Raw genomic sequence first — 19265 nt, 5'->3', positions numbered from 1 at the left:
CTGACACAGATTGCCCTTCCTGAGTGGAGGTGTTCAACTAGATCAAGAGATCCTTTCCAACCTCAACCATTCTACATGAAGGTTAGAGGTAGAAAATGGACTGTCACACCTCACAGTGCACTCATTTCTACTCGCCATATAAAAAATGCAAAAGATACAAATTTTTGAAATCATACACTAGCAGTGCCAAGAACAACTCCTGATACACATCTGTAAGCCCTGGCAGGGAGAATTTTGAGTGCTGCTGGGTGAGAATGTGGAGCTTAAGAATGTCATGCTACTCTTGAGAAACCATCATCATGTCTAACACTTTACATGTGTAAGTAAGAAAGCTAATGGAACTTGGATCATATAGACTTGAGACACAACCTGAGGGTTGATCAATCAATTCCTACCTGTATAACTGCCAAGAAAAAATATTTAGATTCAAAAAACTTTATTTTCAAACTACTTTCCTGCACATATGCAGTGACCCTTAATTTTCAATTACATATGACACAGCTTATAACATTGTATGCATTTACTACCTTTCTAACATTAACTAATTCACTCCTTTTCAGTTATTAGGATAAAACTTGTTACCACAGACTTCCATTTGAACTGCTTATTGTGCTAATAATTATGTCATTCTCAATTATCACAAATTGAAACTACTTTGTTTTATGAACACCATACCCAAATTTCTAAGTGGCTCGCCTGAGTAACTTGGATTTATACTGTGTTTCTTAAGGCTGCAATGAAATACATATGGAAATGTATTTATGTATCCTCGAGTATTACTTTAACTACACCAGTCTGTCAAAAATATGCAGGCTGTCTGGTACTTGCTTTTACATTAGAGTATAATATTTCAAGACCAGTAATACAATAAACAGTGTTCATCTGAGATGTGTAGCATTGCAGTGGTTCTATTCCAGAGAAAGAAATTAGGTATTTCATTTTTCAACTGAGACTCAGTTTATTATCTGCAAAGGTTGTGGGTCGCACTCTGTCTTTAATTACTCACAGGTGATTATATCTCCTCTTCCATTTTTCTTTTTATTTCAAAGGATACGTTGATAGCACATACTGTCAGGCTAAAATGGCAATAGAAACAATAAATACCACCTCTCTTGCAAGCTATGAACATATGCAATGAGTGAACATTTTATAATAGAAGTCATCAGATAAGGGAACTGTGGGGCACGAGCATTAATGATTTAACAAGAGGCAGAGGAAGATGGTCTGAGGCTGGGGGCTTGCAAGGAGGAACCCACCTGCCCCTCCAGTACACACAGCTGAGCCCCCTGTATGTGTGAACACCATCTCACTCCTATGGAAAAAACCTCTATGCCCATTAAACTACTCACAGCACTTCACTGAGACATTTCAGGGCATAATTTACTCAATCCATTTGCCACAGAATATTTCATGGCTTTGCATTCTCATGTATGCAGAAGACAGATTATGCAAAGCTCTGTTTAAAATGTAAGTACAAAATAAGTTTATTATAAGTATAAACCTGTACAAGAAAAATGTTGCTTTGTGTTTATTGGGAAGTTGGAGCACAAAGCCTCGGCATGAAGGGAAGGCTGAGCAGCTGTTACGCCATGCAGACAGAAAAGCACACACTTCAGAAGGCAACAACTGCCTTCTGCTGGCCCACGCTGTACAGCTGAGTGCATTTTTGATACATCCGTTGAAGCTAATAAAACCCAGAACACTAGAAATGTAGATCAGAGCCACAAGATGAAAGTACTACTTACATTTGGTTTATATAAAATGTGACTACAGTGAGTTTCCAAAAATTAGTGAGTAAATCAGAATATTGCTCTTTTTTATTATATTTGTCTTATAGCAAGAAACTGGATTGGTGAAACTTTTCAGCTTAGATTCCTCTAGGCGAAAGCAGTGAGCTATTTATCAAACTGAACATGAAAATAGTAGAGATATATTGATCTGTCTCAAGGTTATGACTCTTTTTGCTTTGGTTTTCTCTTTTTTTTTTTACAATCCTCCATTAAAGGAACCCTACTTGCCTTCTTCTTCTGTTTGTCTCCATCAAATATTTCATTGCCTTGTTCCGATGCATTTTTTGATCCTCTTTCAATGCCCGACGTTCTTCTTGTAAATCCTGTTCAAAATGAAATATTAAATCTCTACCCCTAAGACTGTGTTAAGGACAATGGAAACTGGATGGAACAGCTCATTAAATGATACAATAGCCTGTGTGATTGACCTTATATAGAGTAGGTCCCATAACTGTATGTTACAGTCATAACTAACTTTATGCTCATCTAGAAAAAAATGTAATTGCACTTTACTTTTAAAAAGCATTTTAGGAGAGGCTTTGCACTCATCTTTCATGATACCACCAGCTGAAAAATCCCACCTTTATTATGTTCATTTGAAGGGACATTTTGTGTAGTTATCTAAACCTGTAACAAAAGGATGCAGATCTGAGAGGGAAAATGTTAAATAGTGAACACCCCCTCACACACACACACTCACTCCCACACCCTAAAGGATTAGTTGTTTACACTGAAATTGATTAACATCACTAAATAAAAGCTCTCCACAGAGCCAGATCAGTCCTGCATCATGCCAGTAATTATTTAAGTAGCACTGTGCAGGCGGATCTTAAGAGTTTGTGTCAGTAGTTCTTACTACTAAAATTCAAAAAACAAGAACCCACAAATTAGGATGGAAAACACTATTCCTAATGGTATAATCTCCTAGAAAAGGGAAAACAAGAAAACTCCGAAGTTGCTTGAGAAGTCAACTTTCCCATGGCAGTTTAAAACCTGCAATGTGCAAGTTCTAGTTTGAAGACACCCCTGAGGCAGTCCCTCCCTGACCGCGGAGCAGGGCGGAGGCTGGGACATCGCCGCCCCGGCCCCGCCACCGCCCCACACGGGCCCCACGCAGCCGCGCAGCCCCGGCCCCCCTTCGCAGGGCTCGGCCGGCCCCGAGAAACGCCCGCCCGGCGGTCGGGGACCGCCTCAGGAAGGATACACAGGGACGCTCTGCCGCTCTCCCGCGCGGTCCTGCGGGGCCCCGGCGAGGAGCTGCCCCCGCGCCGCCCCGCCGGCCTTCTCGCCGAGCTCCATCCAGCGCCGGGCCCACACCGCCGCCAGCGCCGGGCCCCGCCGCGCTGCTCTGCGCGTCCTGCCGGGCCTCGTAGCAACCGGCGACGCCGCTTCCTTCGCAACGGGGCGGGGCCGCGGCGCGGAGGGCGCGGCGCTGCGGGAGAGGGCTCGGCTGCCGCAGCATTTGCTGTCTTCGAGGCGGGCACAGCGGGCAGGGCGGGCTGGCAGGCCCTTATCTGTGCCCGTGCCAGGGTGGGAGCCACGCGTGGAAATCGTTCCGCACTCTCCCCGCGGGCCTGTCCCGTCCCGTCCGGGAGAGCGGTGCCGAACACCCTGCCAGGGACGGTGCTTGGCTCTCGCTGGGCTTTCCATTCTCTGCAGCGCTGTAAACCGCGGGATGACCTTTAAAAGCCCCAAACACACGGGATCCGAGCGAACGCGTCCTCGTGGGCAAACACCCGGCCCGGCCAGGCCCGGCCCTGCGTTCGGGTTTGCAGAGCTCTGCGGGTGCCTCTTAGGCCGGAGTTAACACCATAAACTTTTTTTTTTTTTTTTTTTTTTTTTTTTTTTTTTTTTTTTTTTTTTTTTTTTTTTTAAACCGCAGGATGCAGAAATAACAACAGTAACAACAACAACCACTGAAAGATGTTTTATGCGTCAGTTGATGCACAAAATTATGACTATTACAGAAAAATATTTAAAAGAGTTACACAAAGAAAAAAAAAAGAAACTAACCCCCCCCCCCCCGTTTGTTCTTAAGACTACAAATCTTTTTCTTTTTTTCTCCTTTTATTATTATTTTTTTTAAGCAAAGCAGGGTGTGTTGTCTTGGGATATTGCCCTGCCTTCGGTGAGCTGTCAGCAACAAGCTAAATGCCTTGGTGATTTCCTGGCGAGACATTTCTTGGCTGATATATTTGAACTTAAACCAATTCTTCCTTTTTTTTTTTTTTTTTTCCCTTTTTTTCAGTGTGCAGCTGTTCTATGGCTTTGACTAGGAAGGTAAAAAATAGTACTCTGCATTTGTAAAACACTTTTCTCCACAGACCCCTCCCTCATATTTGTAGCACAGTTTGGGAAGTGGGTGTTGCTGTTAGCATTTTACCAGCAAGACCAGTGGTGGTCAGGTTGCCAAATGTGTTTAATATATATAGTATCCCAGTTACTGCCACTGAGAAGATTACCCTAAAATGGAAGTCTTTCAACTCTAGTTCAGAAAATGAACCCCAAATTCACCATGTATTTGCCCCATCTGCTCTGTTGTGTTGCAGAAGGGGGAAAAGTGGTTGTCAATTTACCACTGTGGGCTTTTCAACCCACACACACATTTAAAATCCCAGTTTGCCTGATAAAATGCACTGTTTCATTTAGGATGCAGTAGAAGGCTTTATCAGGATGGAAAACTGAGTCAGAGCTGGGAAATGGCAGAATTTCGGCCCATGTCACATCTAGGAAGATTGAAGGTCATGGTCAACTCATGCCACTGACAGATTTTGAGCTTCCTTGGATTTATGGAAAATTTTCATCTAATACAGCACAACTTGCAGCTTCACCTTAAGATACCTACTGAGATTCAGAACTTATTCAGTGTTTATATATTTCTATCTTTCTCTTGTTTACTTTTTTGTTAAGTCTTCATAGTCCTCCTTTATGGTTATTGTATAATTTCTCCTCATAAATAACCTCACATCTTTCAGACTGTAGGACAAGAAGGTGACAAGCTGAGGGCCATGTAATTCAGAAGTGTATGATTATTCTGGGGCAGCAAGAAACCTGATCTTAAGTAGTTACAGAATGGAAGGTCCTGCTCTGGCAGCTGCTTTGAAAGAAGTTTCATAAATTTTACTTTGGGCTGGACACTGATGATATTCCAGTGAAGGATAAAGATCAGCTTTTAAAACTTTGTGGGATGGATTCTGAATTTATTATAAGTCTTATTTGAAGTTTGAAGCATAGCTGTGCTGCTGCAGAAACACATTTTTCTTTCCTTCATGTTCCAGTAGAGGATTAATCTGCTGATGCCCTATAGTTTTTCTCCAAGCTGTGTAGGTAACTGCATGGGAGAAGATAATGTTCTGACTATTTCAGCCATTCCTGTCTGAAATTTGTCACTCTGCCTATTGATGTACATAGAAAGAGGAAGAAAAACTGTTCGTTTGCCCTTAATGTGATATATAGAGAGCCATGGAAATCTTGTCACCTTTTTCCTGAGACTGAACTAATGATCACGATCTGCATCTTCTTGAGAGAGCATCAACTGATGCACTAATTAAACCCTAGTAAGTCTCATATTGGAAAACTATTATGTACCATGTGGTACTTTAGAAAAAAAAAAAATGTTTTTGAGAAATACAGAAGAGCCAAAGTTGTTCAGAATTTCACAGGCAATTCAATATACTCCTCTGAGTTACAGGTTCTTAGTACCATTAAACTATTAATTTTTAAAGAAAACATTGGATTAAAAAGTGAATTAATCCCCACTCCCAACAAATATTGGTTGCTCCCAACAAATCTTCGTAGCAAAAGCTATTTGCAGTGTATTTCAGCTTTAGATAGAGGTAGAGATTAATCACATTATCAAGCCAAATTTGGAACGTTGTCTACTTGTACTCGTGTAACGTGCAGGTTAACACTGTATTCTAAAGATCCTTTAGACAGTGTATTTCCCAGTGGTACATTGGAAGCTGAGGTCTCATTTATTTAGCCAGATCACAAACAACTTAAATTCTCTAATGTGTCTAAATTTAAATATGTTTGACCTTTCTGAACTTTTTTTTTTTTTTTTTGCTTAGACTGTCAGATCCAGTTTTAGGATACAAAAGTAGTGGAATTGAGTGAAATCTGTAAGTGCCTCATAGTTTTAATTAAGCTTCTGTGGACTACATTTAATTTTCTTCTTTTTCATGCCATTCTCTTATACTTTGACTTTTTTCAGGGATAAAAATCATTGTACTGAATGACAGTCTCAGTACCTGTGTTACAATGGGTGGGCTACCGTTGACACCAACATACTGCTATTATACTCCTGGTAAAAGATTTTCTATGTAATACAAAATACTAATTTAAAATAATGTTTATTCAGTTCTCTATTTTGAAATTACTTTGATGACATATTCCAAAATTGCCTCCACATCCTGTTCTAGTGCACTACCACCACAGCAGTACAGACTCCTTAATTTTAATGATAAAAAAACTTGGTAAAAATTTGAAAACATCAAGTAATACTAGTTTTTCTTTCAAGTAGCCCAGAACACTCACACCAAATATACAAAAATGCTCAAGAATAGCATATAAAAAAATCTGTTAGAGTTTATCATGATGAAAATATTTATGTTTGATGTGTCATGTAGAGGTGATAAGCAGTAGTAATATATAAAATCTACTGTGCAGTTGAAATGTGGTTTATTAAATCCAGGCAGTAAAGGAGTGATGTGTTGGCTGCCCTTTGTGCTGTAGACATTCCCAAATAGTTAGATCAGGCCTTCATAGTGTACAATTCTTTCCACAGAAATTTGAAACCTATCAAAACATTTGCATTTCTTCAAGTAAAAGATGAACCACCACTTTAGGGTAACTTCATTTATTTGTCTTAATATTTTTTTGTTTGGTTTAGGAGAGACTGTTATAAATAATGGCGAACCTTGTTCACCTAAGGTAAGATTTTCTATTACTTTGTTCAGATAAGATAATTAATGTAACTGAATAATTTCTCAGAAAAGTGACAGATGTTTTAAAAATATGGATTGCCTTATTCAAGATTGATATGGAAATACAGAAGAATCAAGTATTTTCAGATAGAGAAAAGAAACTACATTGAAATTGCAGGAATTCAGTATATTAGAACATTTTTGAGTTAATGTCCTGTATCACAGTTCACTTGTTATGTCATATTTTTAATCTCATCTGCATGACTTTAAATGCAGAGTAGCTATTGGTTTTGGCAGAGTCAGTTTTTGCTTGAATTGCTGAGATCAGATTTAATTGCTTGTTTCATGTTGGCTTTTGTTATAGATAAATATTGATTAAAAATATTTGCTTAACAGTGTTTAATTGAACATCTGGTGAGTAGCTGCGATAGCCCTGGAACAAGCCATACTTTCAAGTGTTCTATTTATAAGTTTCTAGAGATCTGTTTATAACTCTTGCATAATTTTTCTTTCTTTATTTTGTGCATATTTCAAAATTAAAGAAACCTATTCTTTTACTTTTTTGTCATTCTCCTGGCACAAAATGCAATTATACTAGTAATTCAGAAACCTTTTTTTGTAAAATTCCTTTGTTAACAGTTTTCTGTATTTTTTACTTTCACTTTTTAAGAGCAAAAATCAGGGGAAAAAAAAAAACATGTTCAGTGCTTGCTGGTATAGTACCAATTGCAGAAAGAGAAAACTGGAGCAGGAAAGAACAACTATGATGATGTATTCAAGTCTAAATAACTTTTGTTTTTCATTAAAATCTTGACGTTTCTAAAGGATCCTATTTACGTTTGAAAACACAATATATGAACATACTACAAATTATTTGCTGAGATGATGAAATCATCAAACAAAGATTCATACGAAAATATGTTTCTTAGTCTTTTGACAATGACACATATTTTGGGAATTACTTTTAGTAATTTGTTAAAGTGATGATTCAGAACATTCCCTTATTTTATGTCATATGGCACCATGGAAGAAAAACTATTAAATATGAAAATATAATTTTAAAATAACAGTAATAGGTGGAACTACTTTTACTAATGCTATTATTGTTACTGCTTCAGATAATTGTGTGCCCATGTATACTGTCCCTTTATTATTTCCCCTGTAAGAACATTTAAAATATTTTTTTACTGCTGAATTGGTCTACAAATCTTAACATGACTGCTTGTGTGCGTAAGTTAAAAACGTACACAAGTACTTCCTTGATGAGTGTCTAAATAATGAATTCAGAGATTTTCAAGAGTAAAAGTACTTTGCTAATATGTGGTAAATCCAAAAGCCTGCTTCCTTCCAGTGAAAATAAGTTCATTAGCATTCGAGTTGTCCATTGGGTGTGGTAATGCAGGATTTGCAAGTTCTTGCCTCCCACTTACAGTGCTTACAAGTGGAATACCTCACCAGAAATGGTGGTGGTATTTTTTTAATTTATAGAGGTTATTCTTTACCTCTGACACTACTTTTTTCTTATGAGGTATGGCTAAGCAGAGAACATCTAATTGGTTTTGGTCTCAGCTCTGTCAATTATTGCTTGATAAAGCTTTTAAAAAACAGGTTTTGAAGGAAGTTCTGTGAAGCAATATACTTCATTTTGACAGACTGAGCTATATTATGTGTGCTTTATGTTCAATTTATTTCCCCCTCCATTGTTTGGTGTAACAGGACACAAGGAATGCTGGAGCTGTGGAGGAACCACTCCAGGCAGAAGAGAAAAATAAATCTGCAGATATTGCAAAACAAAAAGAACAATGCCTTGTACCATGTGATGCTCAAGCTAAAATTTTACGAGGGGACAAACATTACATGTGCAGTATGTATTCATAAAGAATACTTTTAGTGATGAGCTGTGCAGTGCTGTGCTATGCAATCCTCTCCTCTGCTATGCTATGCTGTGCAAATTTATTTTTTAATCTTCTTGAGCACACGTGACAGCCTTGTGATCCTGCTGCCCAAACTGTGTGTTGTCCAGAAAATCTGGGGTACCCTGTTTTACGGATGCAGCTGGTGTGACAAAATATAAACATTGGTGAAGACAGGCAAATCCAAGCAGCCACACAACCCACCTATATCTGTTGCCCTCTGAATGTCAGTATCTCTTTTAAGTAGAGAGGAAGAGGAGGATGTCTGTTCCTCATTTTAATGTCATAGCTGGATGTGGGGGTGTAAATGGGAGGTTAATTAATTAGTTAGTCAGTTACACGGGAGTAAGTGTGTACTTCACCTTACTTTTATGGAGGCTTACACAGCATATCCTCTATGCACTAGCTTGATAAACTATACAGCAAATTACACAATCAGCCTCTGAAAATAATTGTGCAAATTCTTGGTTTTCACATATGATTTAAAAATATACATTATTAATTTTATGCCATTATGATGATGATCATGATTTTTAGCATCAGGGCAAAAAAACAGGAGTAGTACAATGAATGAGCAAATGTAAGGTGACAAGAAACCTTATATATATCTGCCTTTTATCATATGCATTTATATTTCTGTGATATCCATTAACGAGTTGTCCAGTTTACCCAAGGAGAAAATTAATTTCTTCTTCAAAACATGAGAAGAACCATCACTTCTTAAGATGTCTGTACTGCAATCAGAAAGTCTGAAGTTTTTAGCACCTCTGGCTTTAATCTGTGGTCTCTGTATTACTTTCATTTCACTTTCAGGTGCTGTAAGGTAAAACACCTTCAAGTATTCATTTAGATATAATAAATAAATATGTTGTCATTTAGTCAAGAATACTTCTAGAGTTAAGAAAACAAAGTGGATGAACATATTTCTTTTGAAGGAAATTTGCAGAACTCACTTGCTGAATATGCCAGAAGTACAAAAAAACTGGTAAGAGACATGATGGATGATCAACAGTCTTCGCTAGATTACCTTTCTAATCAGGTACCTTTTACCTTTATTACAAAGATTTGTATTTGTTATTTCTCACAGCAGGTATTATCTTTCTGAGGAAAAATAGGGCTCATTAAACCATTAAATTGTCATTAAACCAGTAGGATTAGAGTGTCTTCCATTTCTATGAGGAGTGGTAAGCAGCCCATTTCACAGCTTAGTGTCTTACATTGCAGTAGGGAAAGTTGAGGACCATTCCTTCACATTGGTACAAATTACTACACATCACAAAAATTAACTTCAGATTATGTTTACTAGGAGTCAGAAAAAAATCTTTAAAATGTAAAATTTCTCATTGCGATCTAATTAAGGATCTTTTGTTTGAATTTGCAGGTAAATGAACTCATGAACAAACTTGTTCTTTTGAACACAGTAATTTTGAGAAAACATCTGGATCCACTTCCTTATAAAGCAGTTCAATCACATGGTAAGTATTTTTCAGATGTAGTCTTCCCTTTTTATCCCTTTTACACCTTCCCTTTTTATCTTTGTATCTTGAAAAGGAGCTAATTAAAGCAAAGGTAAGCAATTATATATTGACATTTATCCTGTATTAGTAACATATAAATTCTGGAAACTTAATAAACTGTTTAAAAGTTATCATAAATACTGCTTTAAATCATTTGCAAATGACAACTCTGGGCATTCCATTTAGCATGCTGATTTTTATGTAAAACACCAAGTATGATTATTAACTAGTGAGTGATCTGAGGCTGCTGAATAGTACATTCTTTTGCAATGAAATAAGGTGTGCTCTGCATCTGCAGTATCTGTCTTCAAATGGAATATTTTTCATGTTTAGTTTAAGATGGAAAGGCCTTTACACGTATAAATATCTGTAGGAAAAAGACTTATTTTCTCAGATAATATGTCTTTTTCACAGTACAGGTGTCATAAATAAAATGAAAAAAAATCTGTAAAGTGACCCAGATACATAATCTTTAATTTCATATAGGTATGTATCATAGCTATTAAGATTAGAAAGAACTGTGTCAATACAATGTCATTTGTACTTAGAAGTAGAATGGTGTTTAGAGAATTTTAATTTACAAATAAATTCATGACAAAGCATGATTTTAATGTTTCCATGAGAAGAAAATTACATTTTAAATAATTAATGCCATCAATAAAAGTATTTTTCCTGTATTAATCTGTATTTTTTAAAGCATATTTTGCTCATGAACTTCCTTGAGTACTTTTTTCCTGTAGGTTTGGACTGCACTCATATTAAAGATACTGTTGGTTCAGTTTCAAAAACTCCAAGTGGTCTGTACATTATCCATCCAGAAGGATCAAATTATCCTTTTGAGGTAACTCATTTATTATTATAGCCATAATTTGCTTGAGAATATACATTTAGAATATTTTTAGTGGGCTTAAAGTTTTTTCCATGACAATTCCTCAACAGATGAATGAAAAATGTATTAAATCATATGCACATGTCTGCTTTTACTGTAATTTTGACAAGTTTCTTATTTTCTACAAAGAAATTTAATCTCTGTCACAAGAGCCCATCGTCATTGTTTTCACATGCGGTGTAATATTGCAGTGCAATATTGTTTTCATATGTAGTGAAAAATACCAAAGAGGAAAACCCAAGGTGTTTTCCAGCACCTTTTTTGGATGGAGACAAGCTGTTCTTTTCTGTTTTAGAGATGGAAAACTGAAGAGCAATTGACTGATCCCTTTGGCTTTTAAGATGGGACTTTTAGATTTTGAGTGATTCTGCTGTATAACATTGCCTTGTCTTGTGATAGGACTCTGCTGATGCAGAGTCATCCAAGTGTAGGTGCAGATGTGCCTTGGTTTGAGGACTAGAAACCTTCTCTGAATATCATTATGATCCAGTCTTGAGGCACAGAGGCATCTAAAATTGTGGTTTTCCTATCCAGTTTGCAGGATTTATATTCCTAAGACAAGGATATATATCCCTAAAACAAATTGCAGCAATCATGCTTCCTATCACTGCCTACCCTTTATGTAATTGCTCAGATTAATAATGCTCATATAGAAGAAGGGAATTTTGGGTTAATTTCCTCAGACTCAGAATATTAAGATCCTTACAAACACAAGGAATATTTTTTTAATGTGTTCATTTCCATTTCATGTTGTTCTATTTAGAGAAGGCCTTATGCATAGTGGAAATGCAGATATGGCATTTTCAAACCTTCAACTTTGCCATAGAGGTTGAGGTCATTATTTTTTGAAGAAAAAACAAGGAATTTAAGCCAAATAATAACTAGCAAAGTTTAATATCTAATTTTATAGTGTTCCTTTATGTGTAACAAAGCAAGGAGGAATCTCTTTATCTCTAGCCAAGTGGAGCCCTTCAAAATGCTAGAAAAAGGAGCTTAAACTGCTTAAGAAAATGTTTCAGAATTATGCTGGCATCTCAAAAGAAAAAAAATAAACTCAATTCTGCAACCTTTGATATAAAAACGTGTCATTCTCTCCATACAATGCAGTGAGCTCAGGAAAATGATCTGTAACTCATCAGTAAGTCCCTTCCATGTAAAAGAAAGGCAAAGACGTTGCAGTGTTCACAGAACAACCATATCTTTAGTATGAACAAAATGCTACCATAGCAAAAAATGCATCTATTTCAGAATTTCTTCTGGATTTAAGGTGATTCCAGAAATACAAAAGAAAAATCATAGCAATTTGATTAAAAGAACAAGGTAACAATAAATAATGAGAAGAATGTTTGCAATCATGAGTGTCTCATTTCTTGTCTGGTAAATGTTGCACAAAACTTGAAAGACAGTGCCAAAAAGCTCTCAGAGAAAAAATTTCTAAAATATGTGTTCCATAAAGAATGTTATTTTAAGGAAAACTATTTAATGTGAATTCTTTCATGTGCTGAAGCATAAAAGAAGTACAAGAGAAATGATAGATAGACAAAAATATCAAGACATTAGACATAAACAAGAATTTTATATCAAGCATCTTTTAGAGGCTAATAGCTAAGAGTTCTAGATGTTCTGCAGACCAGCAAAATAAGAAAAAATACAGAAGCAGAAAACCATAGTAAGAAAGTAGAAACAAACCCAACATGAAACAATTTATTTCAATGAGGACCTTTGCAGCAATAAGATGCCTTTTTATGCAATGGAACCTAAATGAAAATATGTTCAGAATAATATGCATAAAGATATCAGTGAAATGAAAACTATTTAGAAAATGTGATCCCATTCTTATTTGTCATGTTTAGTACATCATGTTTATAAAAGTGAGTATAGATTTTGATGCTTAGGCTATTTGAACTCCAGATGCCAGGAGCAATAATACCTAGCTTTAGTGATAGTGGCAGGATTCTGTCACCTCAGGAAGACACTCTCAAATAGGCTTTCTCCTGAGCATTTATTCATGAGGTGATTAAAACCAATTTTACTTTTGGAAATATGAACCATGACCAATTTCTGATACATTTTTCAATCAATAAATTTAGATAAATGATATTTCTCAGTTGGATCAGACAAACTAAACAGTTGTTTAGAATATACCTCTTATACACACTACAGGTGGAAAGGCAAGAAATATTCAGTAGAAGTGTCCTCCTTCTCATTTAATTTAGGTTGTACCTGGCACAATCATGCCCTTCATACCTTTCATGATATGAGATAGAAGATTAACTATTTTAAGGCTTTAAAATTGCAACATTTTCATAATGGATTAAGAAAACTACATAGCTATAACTGTATTTTTCTGTATCTATCTAATATTTTTATTTAGCTGGTGTTTGTATTGGTGCTGTATCTAACTGGCTGATAACCTCTCATGTAGAACCATATCTGCTCCTTCTGTGAATTATCAACACTCACACTGATTTATATTGGACTGAAGATTGATGTTGTGACCAAGTGGGCTCCTCATAGTATTTCTGAGTCATAGTCAGAGGAGTAGCCAAACATCTTCTCAAGACAGTGGATGAGGCACTGGGATTATTTTGAATGAGGTTTAGGTATTTTCATCTAAATATTCATTTTGGAATCTTCTGTATTTCTTTTTATTCCATTTCTATCCTCCTTGGATGACTGAAATAAGCATGTGATTCTCCAGGGAATAAAGGTCACAGGTTTTTTTTCATGCATAAAAACCTTAGTATGATTCATTTCGTATTTGTTTTGCAAGAATTGCCTGAAGTATCTTACTTGAAGGTCCAAGATCCCTCAGGCTGTATTAGATCAAATTGCAGCTCTGTCCTGTTGCTTTCTTGTCATTGATTGAGAAGACCTTGTTAAATCACAGAGGCTCTGACTATGATGTTGATGTTTTCCTGCTAAGGAGAAAGTCTGGTTTCCTGAAAAATATCTGGCTACTACAGGCAATGGAGGTGCAACATATAATGCTCAGTCTGCCAAAATTTTTTTTGAGGGTTAAACTTACATCTAGTTTCCACTTTTATCAGCTGGCTAAGACTGCAAATCTCTCTTTTCTGAAACATGTTTCATTTTGTACATTTCCTGTAATGTCAAAACAATTTCTTACTTTACTCCATCACTTGTGCATTGGCTTAGTGTTATCACAGCCAACATTATGTTCTGAACTTACTTTTGATACCACAAGAAGCTTACTGGCTCACTACTTATAAGCATTTTCCAGGTTAATTCTCCTGATATTAGTCACCTTTGGAGACAAAAATGAGTCCATTTTCAAACACTAATTATGGATACTATCCCTTAGAACTACATTGACTATCTTAGGTACTACAGCGTATAACTGTGCAATATGATCTTTCTAAATTCGATTCCCGGACTTTATAATCCCAGTTAGAACTGATCAAGATTTGGCACTGTGGACATACTTAGGAAAGTCAATTACAAATCTTAGGTTAGATGGGCTGAGGAGAAAACATGCCACACAATGTGATATTCCAAAGCAGAGCAGATGGCAGCTGGACCACTGCCATTTGACACAGTGCTGGGCACAAATTTTAGCAAAGACTCATAAAGACTCATAAATTTGAGAGTTGATCTCATGTATTCAGTGGTTTCAGGCAGTTATATGTTCACATTGGGACTTCCCTGGATTGGGGCCACTTCTTATGTAGAGGTTTTTGCTGCTGCAAATTATTGTTATATGCTGGGTTATTGCTATCACTGTTTTCCATTTCCTCACCCTTATTAAAGGCTCTAAATTTCCCAGGCACCACAAACACAGTATTCACTGGAAGAAGGCATGGTGGTGACAGAGAACATATAAGAAGTTGTGTCTATTTTGCTTTGCTGAAATAAAAGTTTATTCAGTGTTGCTACCTGTATCAATGATATGTTGCCCGATTAATACATGACATTCCAAGTTGCTTCCCTTTCATGCTATAAATGTTACAGTGACATTTATCAAAGCTTATTTATTATATCTGTTATGAGCAGACTATTATAGCAGTTTCTACTGGTTGAAGAAATATCCAAATCAAACAGTTCAATGAGAACATATAAGAAAGTACTGCAGCTTCATTTTTTTTTCTTATCGCTTTTTTAAAAGATATTTGAAAAGTATGTTACTTAGCAAAACTCCGAATAGTCCACCTTTATTTAATGAGAATGTGTTTTTCATAAAAGCTGCATCAAGAATGCTTAATCATGTCTATATCTATTTTAGGTTTTATGTGACATGGATTTTCGAGGAGGTGGATGGACTGTGGTTCAGAAAAGAACTGATGGAATTGTTCAGTTTCAGAGAACATGGTCTGAATATCTGGATGGATTTGGTGACCTTACTGGTATTAATTTTAAATACTCTAAAGTGCTTTGGGTCCCACATTTCTTCTGTTTTTATGTGAGCTACATTCCACTAAATTGCATGGTAGTTTTAGCAGTATGAAGTTCTTGTTTCTTAAAAGTCTTATTTTTACTTAAGGATTTTTTTCATCAAATCTGTTGTATGATCTTCCCAATAATGACTATTACCCCACTAGAGTCTTTAACTATTGCAGTCTCACAAGAGTGTTTTAAATATATTTTCTGCTTGAAATAATAGGTTGTATTTCCTCTCTTTTCAGATTAAAAGAAAAAGTGCCTTTGTTGGTTTGAATCACTTTTGCAAAATATTTCCTTAAAGAAGAGAAAAATCAATAATATTTCACCATAGGGCATGCAAAGTTATAAACAATGGAAATATTCCAGTAGCTTATACCAACACAACTGTGATACTAATTTTTTTATTGCCACCTTTAATCCCGTAAATCTAAACACATTTGCTTTTTCAGAAGTTTATCTGGAATTGCAATGAAAGCACGCAGCTTTTCTGTACAAAGAAGTGCACCTCATGTGAGGCTACAAGTGTGATTTATGGAGGCAGCAAATCTTGAGAACAGGGCTTAAATTTTGAGAATAGGGTTTGCATTTTTTTTGCATTTCATAGAATGCTAACATTTATCATTTCTCAGTATTGCCCTTAGGATGCTGCTGAGTTCTGTTCATGCAAGTGGATCTTTAGCAAATCCAATTTTTGTGGTCTTCTAAGATATATTGCAGACGAATATTTGAAATCTATCATCTGGACAATTTTCTAAAAAATATCACTGAATAAAAAAAATGATGCACACATGGGTTTTCTTAGGGATTTCCTAAGGAAATAGGAAGATTACTCTGTTCCCTCATTAGTCTTTCAAAGGAATATAAGCGTATCATGCAACTTCTTTACATTTGGTTCAAAGTAAAGAAAGTAAAAAACCAGGAACAATCACTTTTTTCTTTTACAGTTTCCATTTCTAGACTATATATTATATTTCTCTTCAAGGAGAATTTTGGCTTGGACTGAGGAAGATTTTTGACATCGTAAATCAAAAGGCCACTCATTTCAGTCTTTATGTGGATTTGGAATCAGAAAATGACAAACATGCCTATGCATCATATGATGGATTTTGGACAGAGGATGAAGCATGTTATTTTAAGATCCATTTGGGGCATTATTCAGGAAATGCTGGTAAGAACTTCCTTCTTTGAAGTGTTTAAAGGTAGTTGTTCCCTTTCTTAATATGAAAAAAATGCATCCAAAATAATAATAATTAACTTCAAAAATTTTATTTCTAATGTGTTTTTCTCTGGTATAAAGTGAACATTTATGCAGATAATTTTTTAATTATATGGTGATCAGTTATGCCTGTAATAAAAAAAAATTGAATGGGTTATATATAAAATAAACAAGGGATTTTTTGGGTGTTAGTGTTTATTACCCTAATGTACAATTATTTAGATGCCCATTATCTCACAACAGATGTTATTGGCAGTCTTCCTGATGATGCTTTGGATAATTCAGAAGTGCCCAGATAGTCAGGTACAAAGGATAGAGGAAGAAACTGTGTGGAACAAAGCTGGCCTGCAGTGTATAATAGTTGCTGGGTGATACATAGATACAAATTAATTCCAGACCTCCCTTAATAGAATAAATATACCAAACGTGCAAAGATTTGCATTAAGCATTGCATCATGTCTTACTGCTTTTTTCCATGTTATACAAGAATAGTCCTTATTATCAATGAAATAGTTACTGTCTAAAGGTGTTGGTGCTCTACTCTGTATTCGTGAAAAATACTATTTCTTCAGTAAGTTCTTTAGTAAGGCAACAGAGACAGTAATAACTGACCTTTGTGTTTTAACAATTCCATCATGTTTCATGACTCACTCTGGGGCTTTGGACATGTTACTGGAAAATCTGAAGTTTCAACCCTTTTTGTTTACTTTTATCTTTTCTTCGTCTGCCTTTGAGAACAGAAGCCTTTACCTTCATAACCAGAATGCATCACTAAAAGCAACGAAAATACAAACATTTTACTGAATTTCAACTTCTTCCATATTTCTCAGTTTTTTATTCTTTTCTTTCCTGCATCTCCAGCACTTTTACAGCTCATTAGCTGGTGCTCTTGAACCACTTCTGAAGAATTCTACTTTTCTAATTCAGAGGAAAAGTTTGCACAGTGTGCATCAAGTAAGAAACATTTCTCCATAAATAACTTTTTTATTGTTCTGTTTTATCTCTTGTACTTAGGTGATGCATTTAGAGGATATAGAAGAGAAGATAACCAAAATTCCATGCCTTTCAGCACTTTTGATGTTGATAATGATGGATGCAGGCCAATGTGCACTATTAAAGGAAAGCCAGTAAACAGCTGTAGTAACTTCAGTGATAACACTGGATGGTGGTTCAACAAGTGTGGCCTTGCAAATCTTAATGGTGTTCATCGCTACACAGGTCGATTCCTTGCAACTGGCATTCACTGGGATACATGGACAATGAACAAAAAACCAGTCAAAATTAAATCAGTTTCAATGAAAATTCGGAGAACAAATTATCCATATTTCCATTAACATATGAAAATAGAAATATATCTCTCTTTGCAGTTATGTGAAATGATGTATCACTACAATCATAAGTAGCTTTCATCTTCACTTGAACAGTTCAGTCTTAAAACTTTATTAGACATGTCTATAATACAGTTACTAATTTTTACTATGAAATGTCAGCATTTATAGTGTTCCAGCTTGAGAAAGAAGATCCTAAAAAGAACTGGGTTTTCAGGAAAAGGATTAAGCTGAGTGTTTGTCAGTTTTTATACAACTGCCTCTTAAAAAATCTCATAACCAGCAGAAAAAATTGTAAAAAGAAGTGTAATGCTGACTTTTGAATGTGCTCTTTCTATGCTCTCCACATATTTAAATTGACAAGAAGTTTTAGCAAATTTTATTTTAAAAAAACATGTACCTGCCATTTTCATTGTAATATTTTGGAAAACTACTTTGTCTTAAGTTAAATTTCCAGCATCAACTTTTCTTTCTATATTCCTTATCAGGCAAGATAACAATTGTTTCAATGTATAAATAAGGTTTTGTATACCATAATGGCCCAATTTTTATACAAGTAAGGTTGATAGTGACATTCAAGAACTATGACCAATTTTGTATTTAATTTTCATAGTCAATGTATTTCATAATCCAATTTTGACTCTACCATTGCCTATTTCACAATTGACTACAAATTAAAACTTTTTTTCAAAGAAAACTTAGAGCTTTTCATATAACCTGTGCAGTTTTAATTTTTGGATATATGGGCCTGATCTTATGTTTTTCATTCTTAGTGGCTGTCACTTTGTGAATGATGATGTGGTAATGAATAAAATCAACTTAAAACTAAGTTTTAAAACTAAGGATTGTGAATTCTTTGAATTTCTGACAGCAAAAATAGAAAAATATCAATAAAAATGTGAATAGTGTCAGTACAGTGTTTCTTGAACCTAGCATCAAATCTGTAGCAGCTAAGAATGGTATTTCTCATCTTTGCTTCAGTTTCAGCAGACCAGCTTTGTAATATCATGTGGAATGAAAATAGTTAAAAGCTCCATTAATTTCCTCTTTGCTGTTTTTCATTTTAACCAAGCATAAATACAGTGAGCAAAAACCATCATCAATTCAGAACCACCACATTTTAGGACTTCTTCCCAAAGATTTATGTAGCCATAGGAAGAAACAAAGCTTTTAGTGGGGTATGTTAAAAGGTTAAGAGGGAGAAAAGATTCTTCTTTTCTTGCCTGTTTGACTAGCCTTTAACAGTTGGAGGTAAAAGTTGCTAAAAGCAGAAGGTTTCCTCTCTG

The 19265-nt window shown here is 35.6% G+C and overlaps 2 protein-coding genes across 7 annotated transcripts in view; one reads left to right on the top strand and one right to left on the bottom strand.

Annotated features, from left to right (window-relative positions):
- CEP126 (centrosomal protein 126) overlaps window positions 1-3614 on the bottom strand; it is a 36210-nt gene extending 32596 nt beyond the window's left edge. For both annotated transcript variants that reach the window (XM_053971848.1, XM_053971847.1), the window contains exons 1-2: window positions 2995-3614; window positions 2019-2144 (exon numbers count right to left, since the gene is read on the bottom strand). In XM_053971848.1, the coding sequence (XP_053827823.1) occupies window positions 2019-2144; window positions 2995-3440 (572 nt within the window). In that variant the 5' untranslated portion in view covers window positions 3441-3614. The remainder of the gene's footprint in view (window positions 1-2018; window positions 2145-2994) is intronic.
- A 194-nt stretch (window positions 3615-3808) lies between these two features.
- Window positions 3809-18964, top strand: ANGPTL5 (angiopoietin like 5). Of its 5 annotated transcripts, XM_053970339.1 has the most exons (12): window positions 3809-3918; window positions 4039-4070; window positions 5861-5911; window positions 6004-6096; window positions 6682-6722; window positions 8432-8579; window positions 9564-9667; window positions 10010-10103; window positions 10886-10986; window positions 15278-15398; window positions 16418-16603; window positions 17666-18947. In XM_053970339.1, the coding sequence occupies exons 4-12, from the start codon at window positions 6051-6053 to the stop codon at window positions 17983-17985; spliced, it is 1161 nt and encodes a 386-aa protein (XP_053826314.1). In that variant the 5' UTR covers window positions 3809-3918; window positions 4039-4070; window positions 5861-5911; window positions 6004-6050; the 3' UTR covers window positions 17986-18947. The 5 variants fall into 5 exon arrangements, with proteins under 5 accessions (XP_053826314.1, XP_053826313.1, XP_053826315.1 ...); XM_053970338.1 differs by having other exon boundaries at window positions 3809-4070; XM_053970340.1 differs by lacking the exons at window positions 3809-3918; window positions 4039-4070 and adding an exon at window positions 4974-5347.
- Window positions 18965-19265: the final 301 nt, after the last annotated feature.

This window comes from Vidua macroura, chromosome 2 (genome assembly GCF_024509145.1).
Source record: "Vidua macroura isolate BioBank_ID:100142 chromosome 2, ASM2450914v1, whole genome shotgun sequence".
NCBI lineage: Eukaryota > Metazoa > Chordata > Aves > Passeriformes > Viduidae > Vidua > Vidua macroura.
This window is presented reverse-complemented; position numbering and strand designations above follow the sequence as displayed.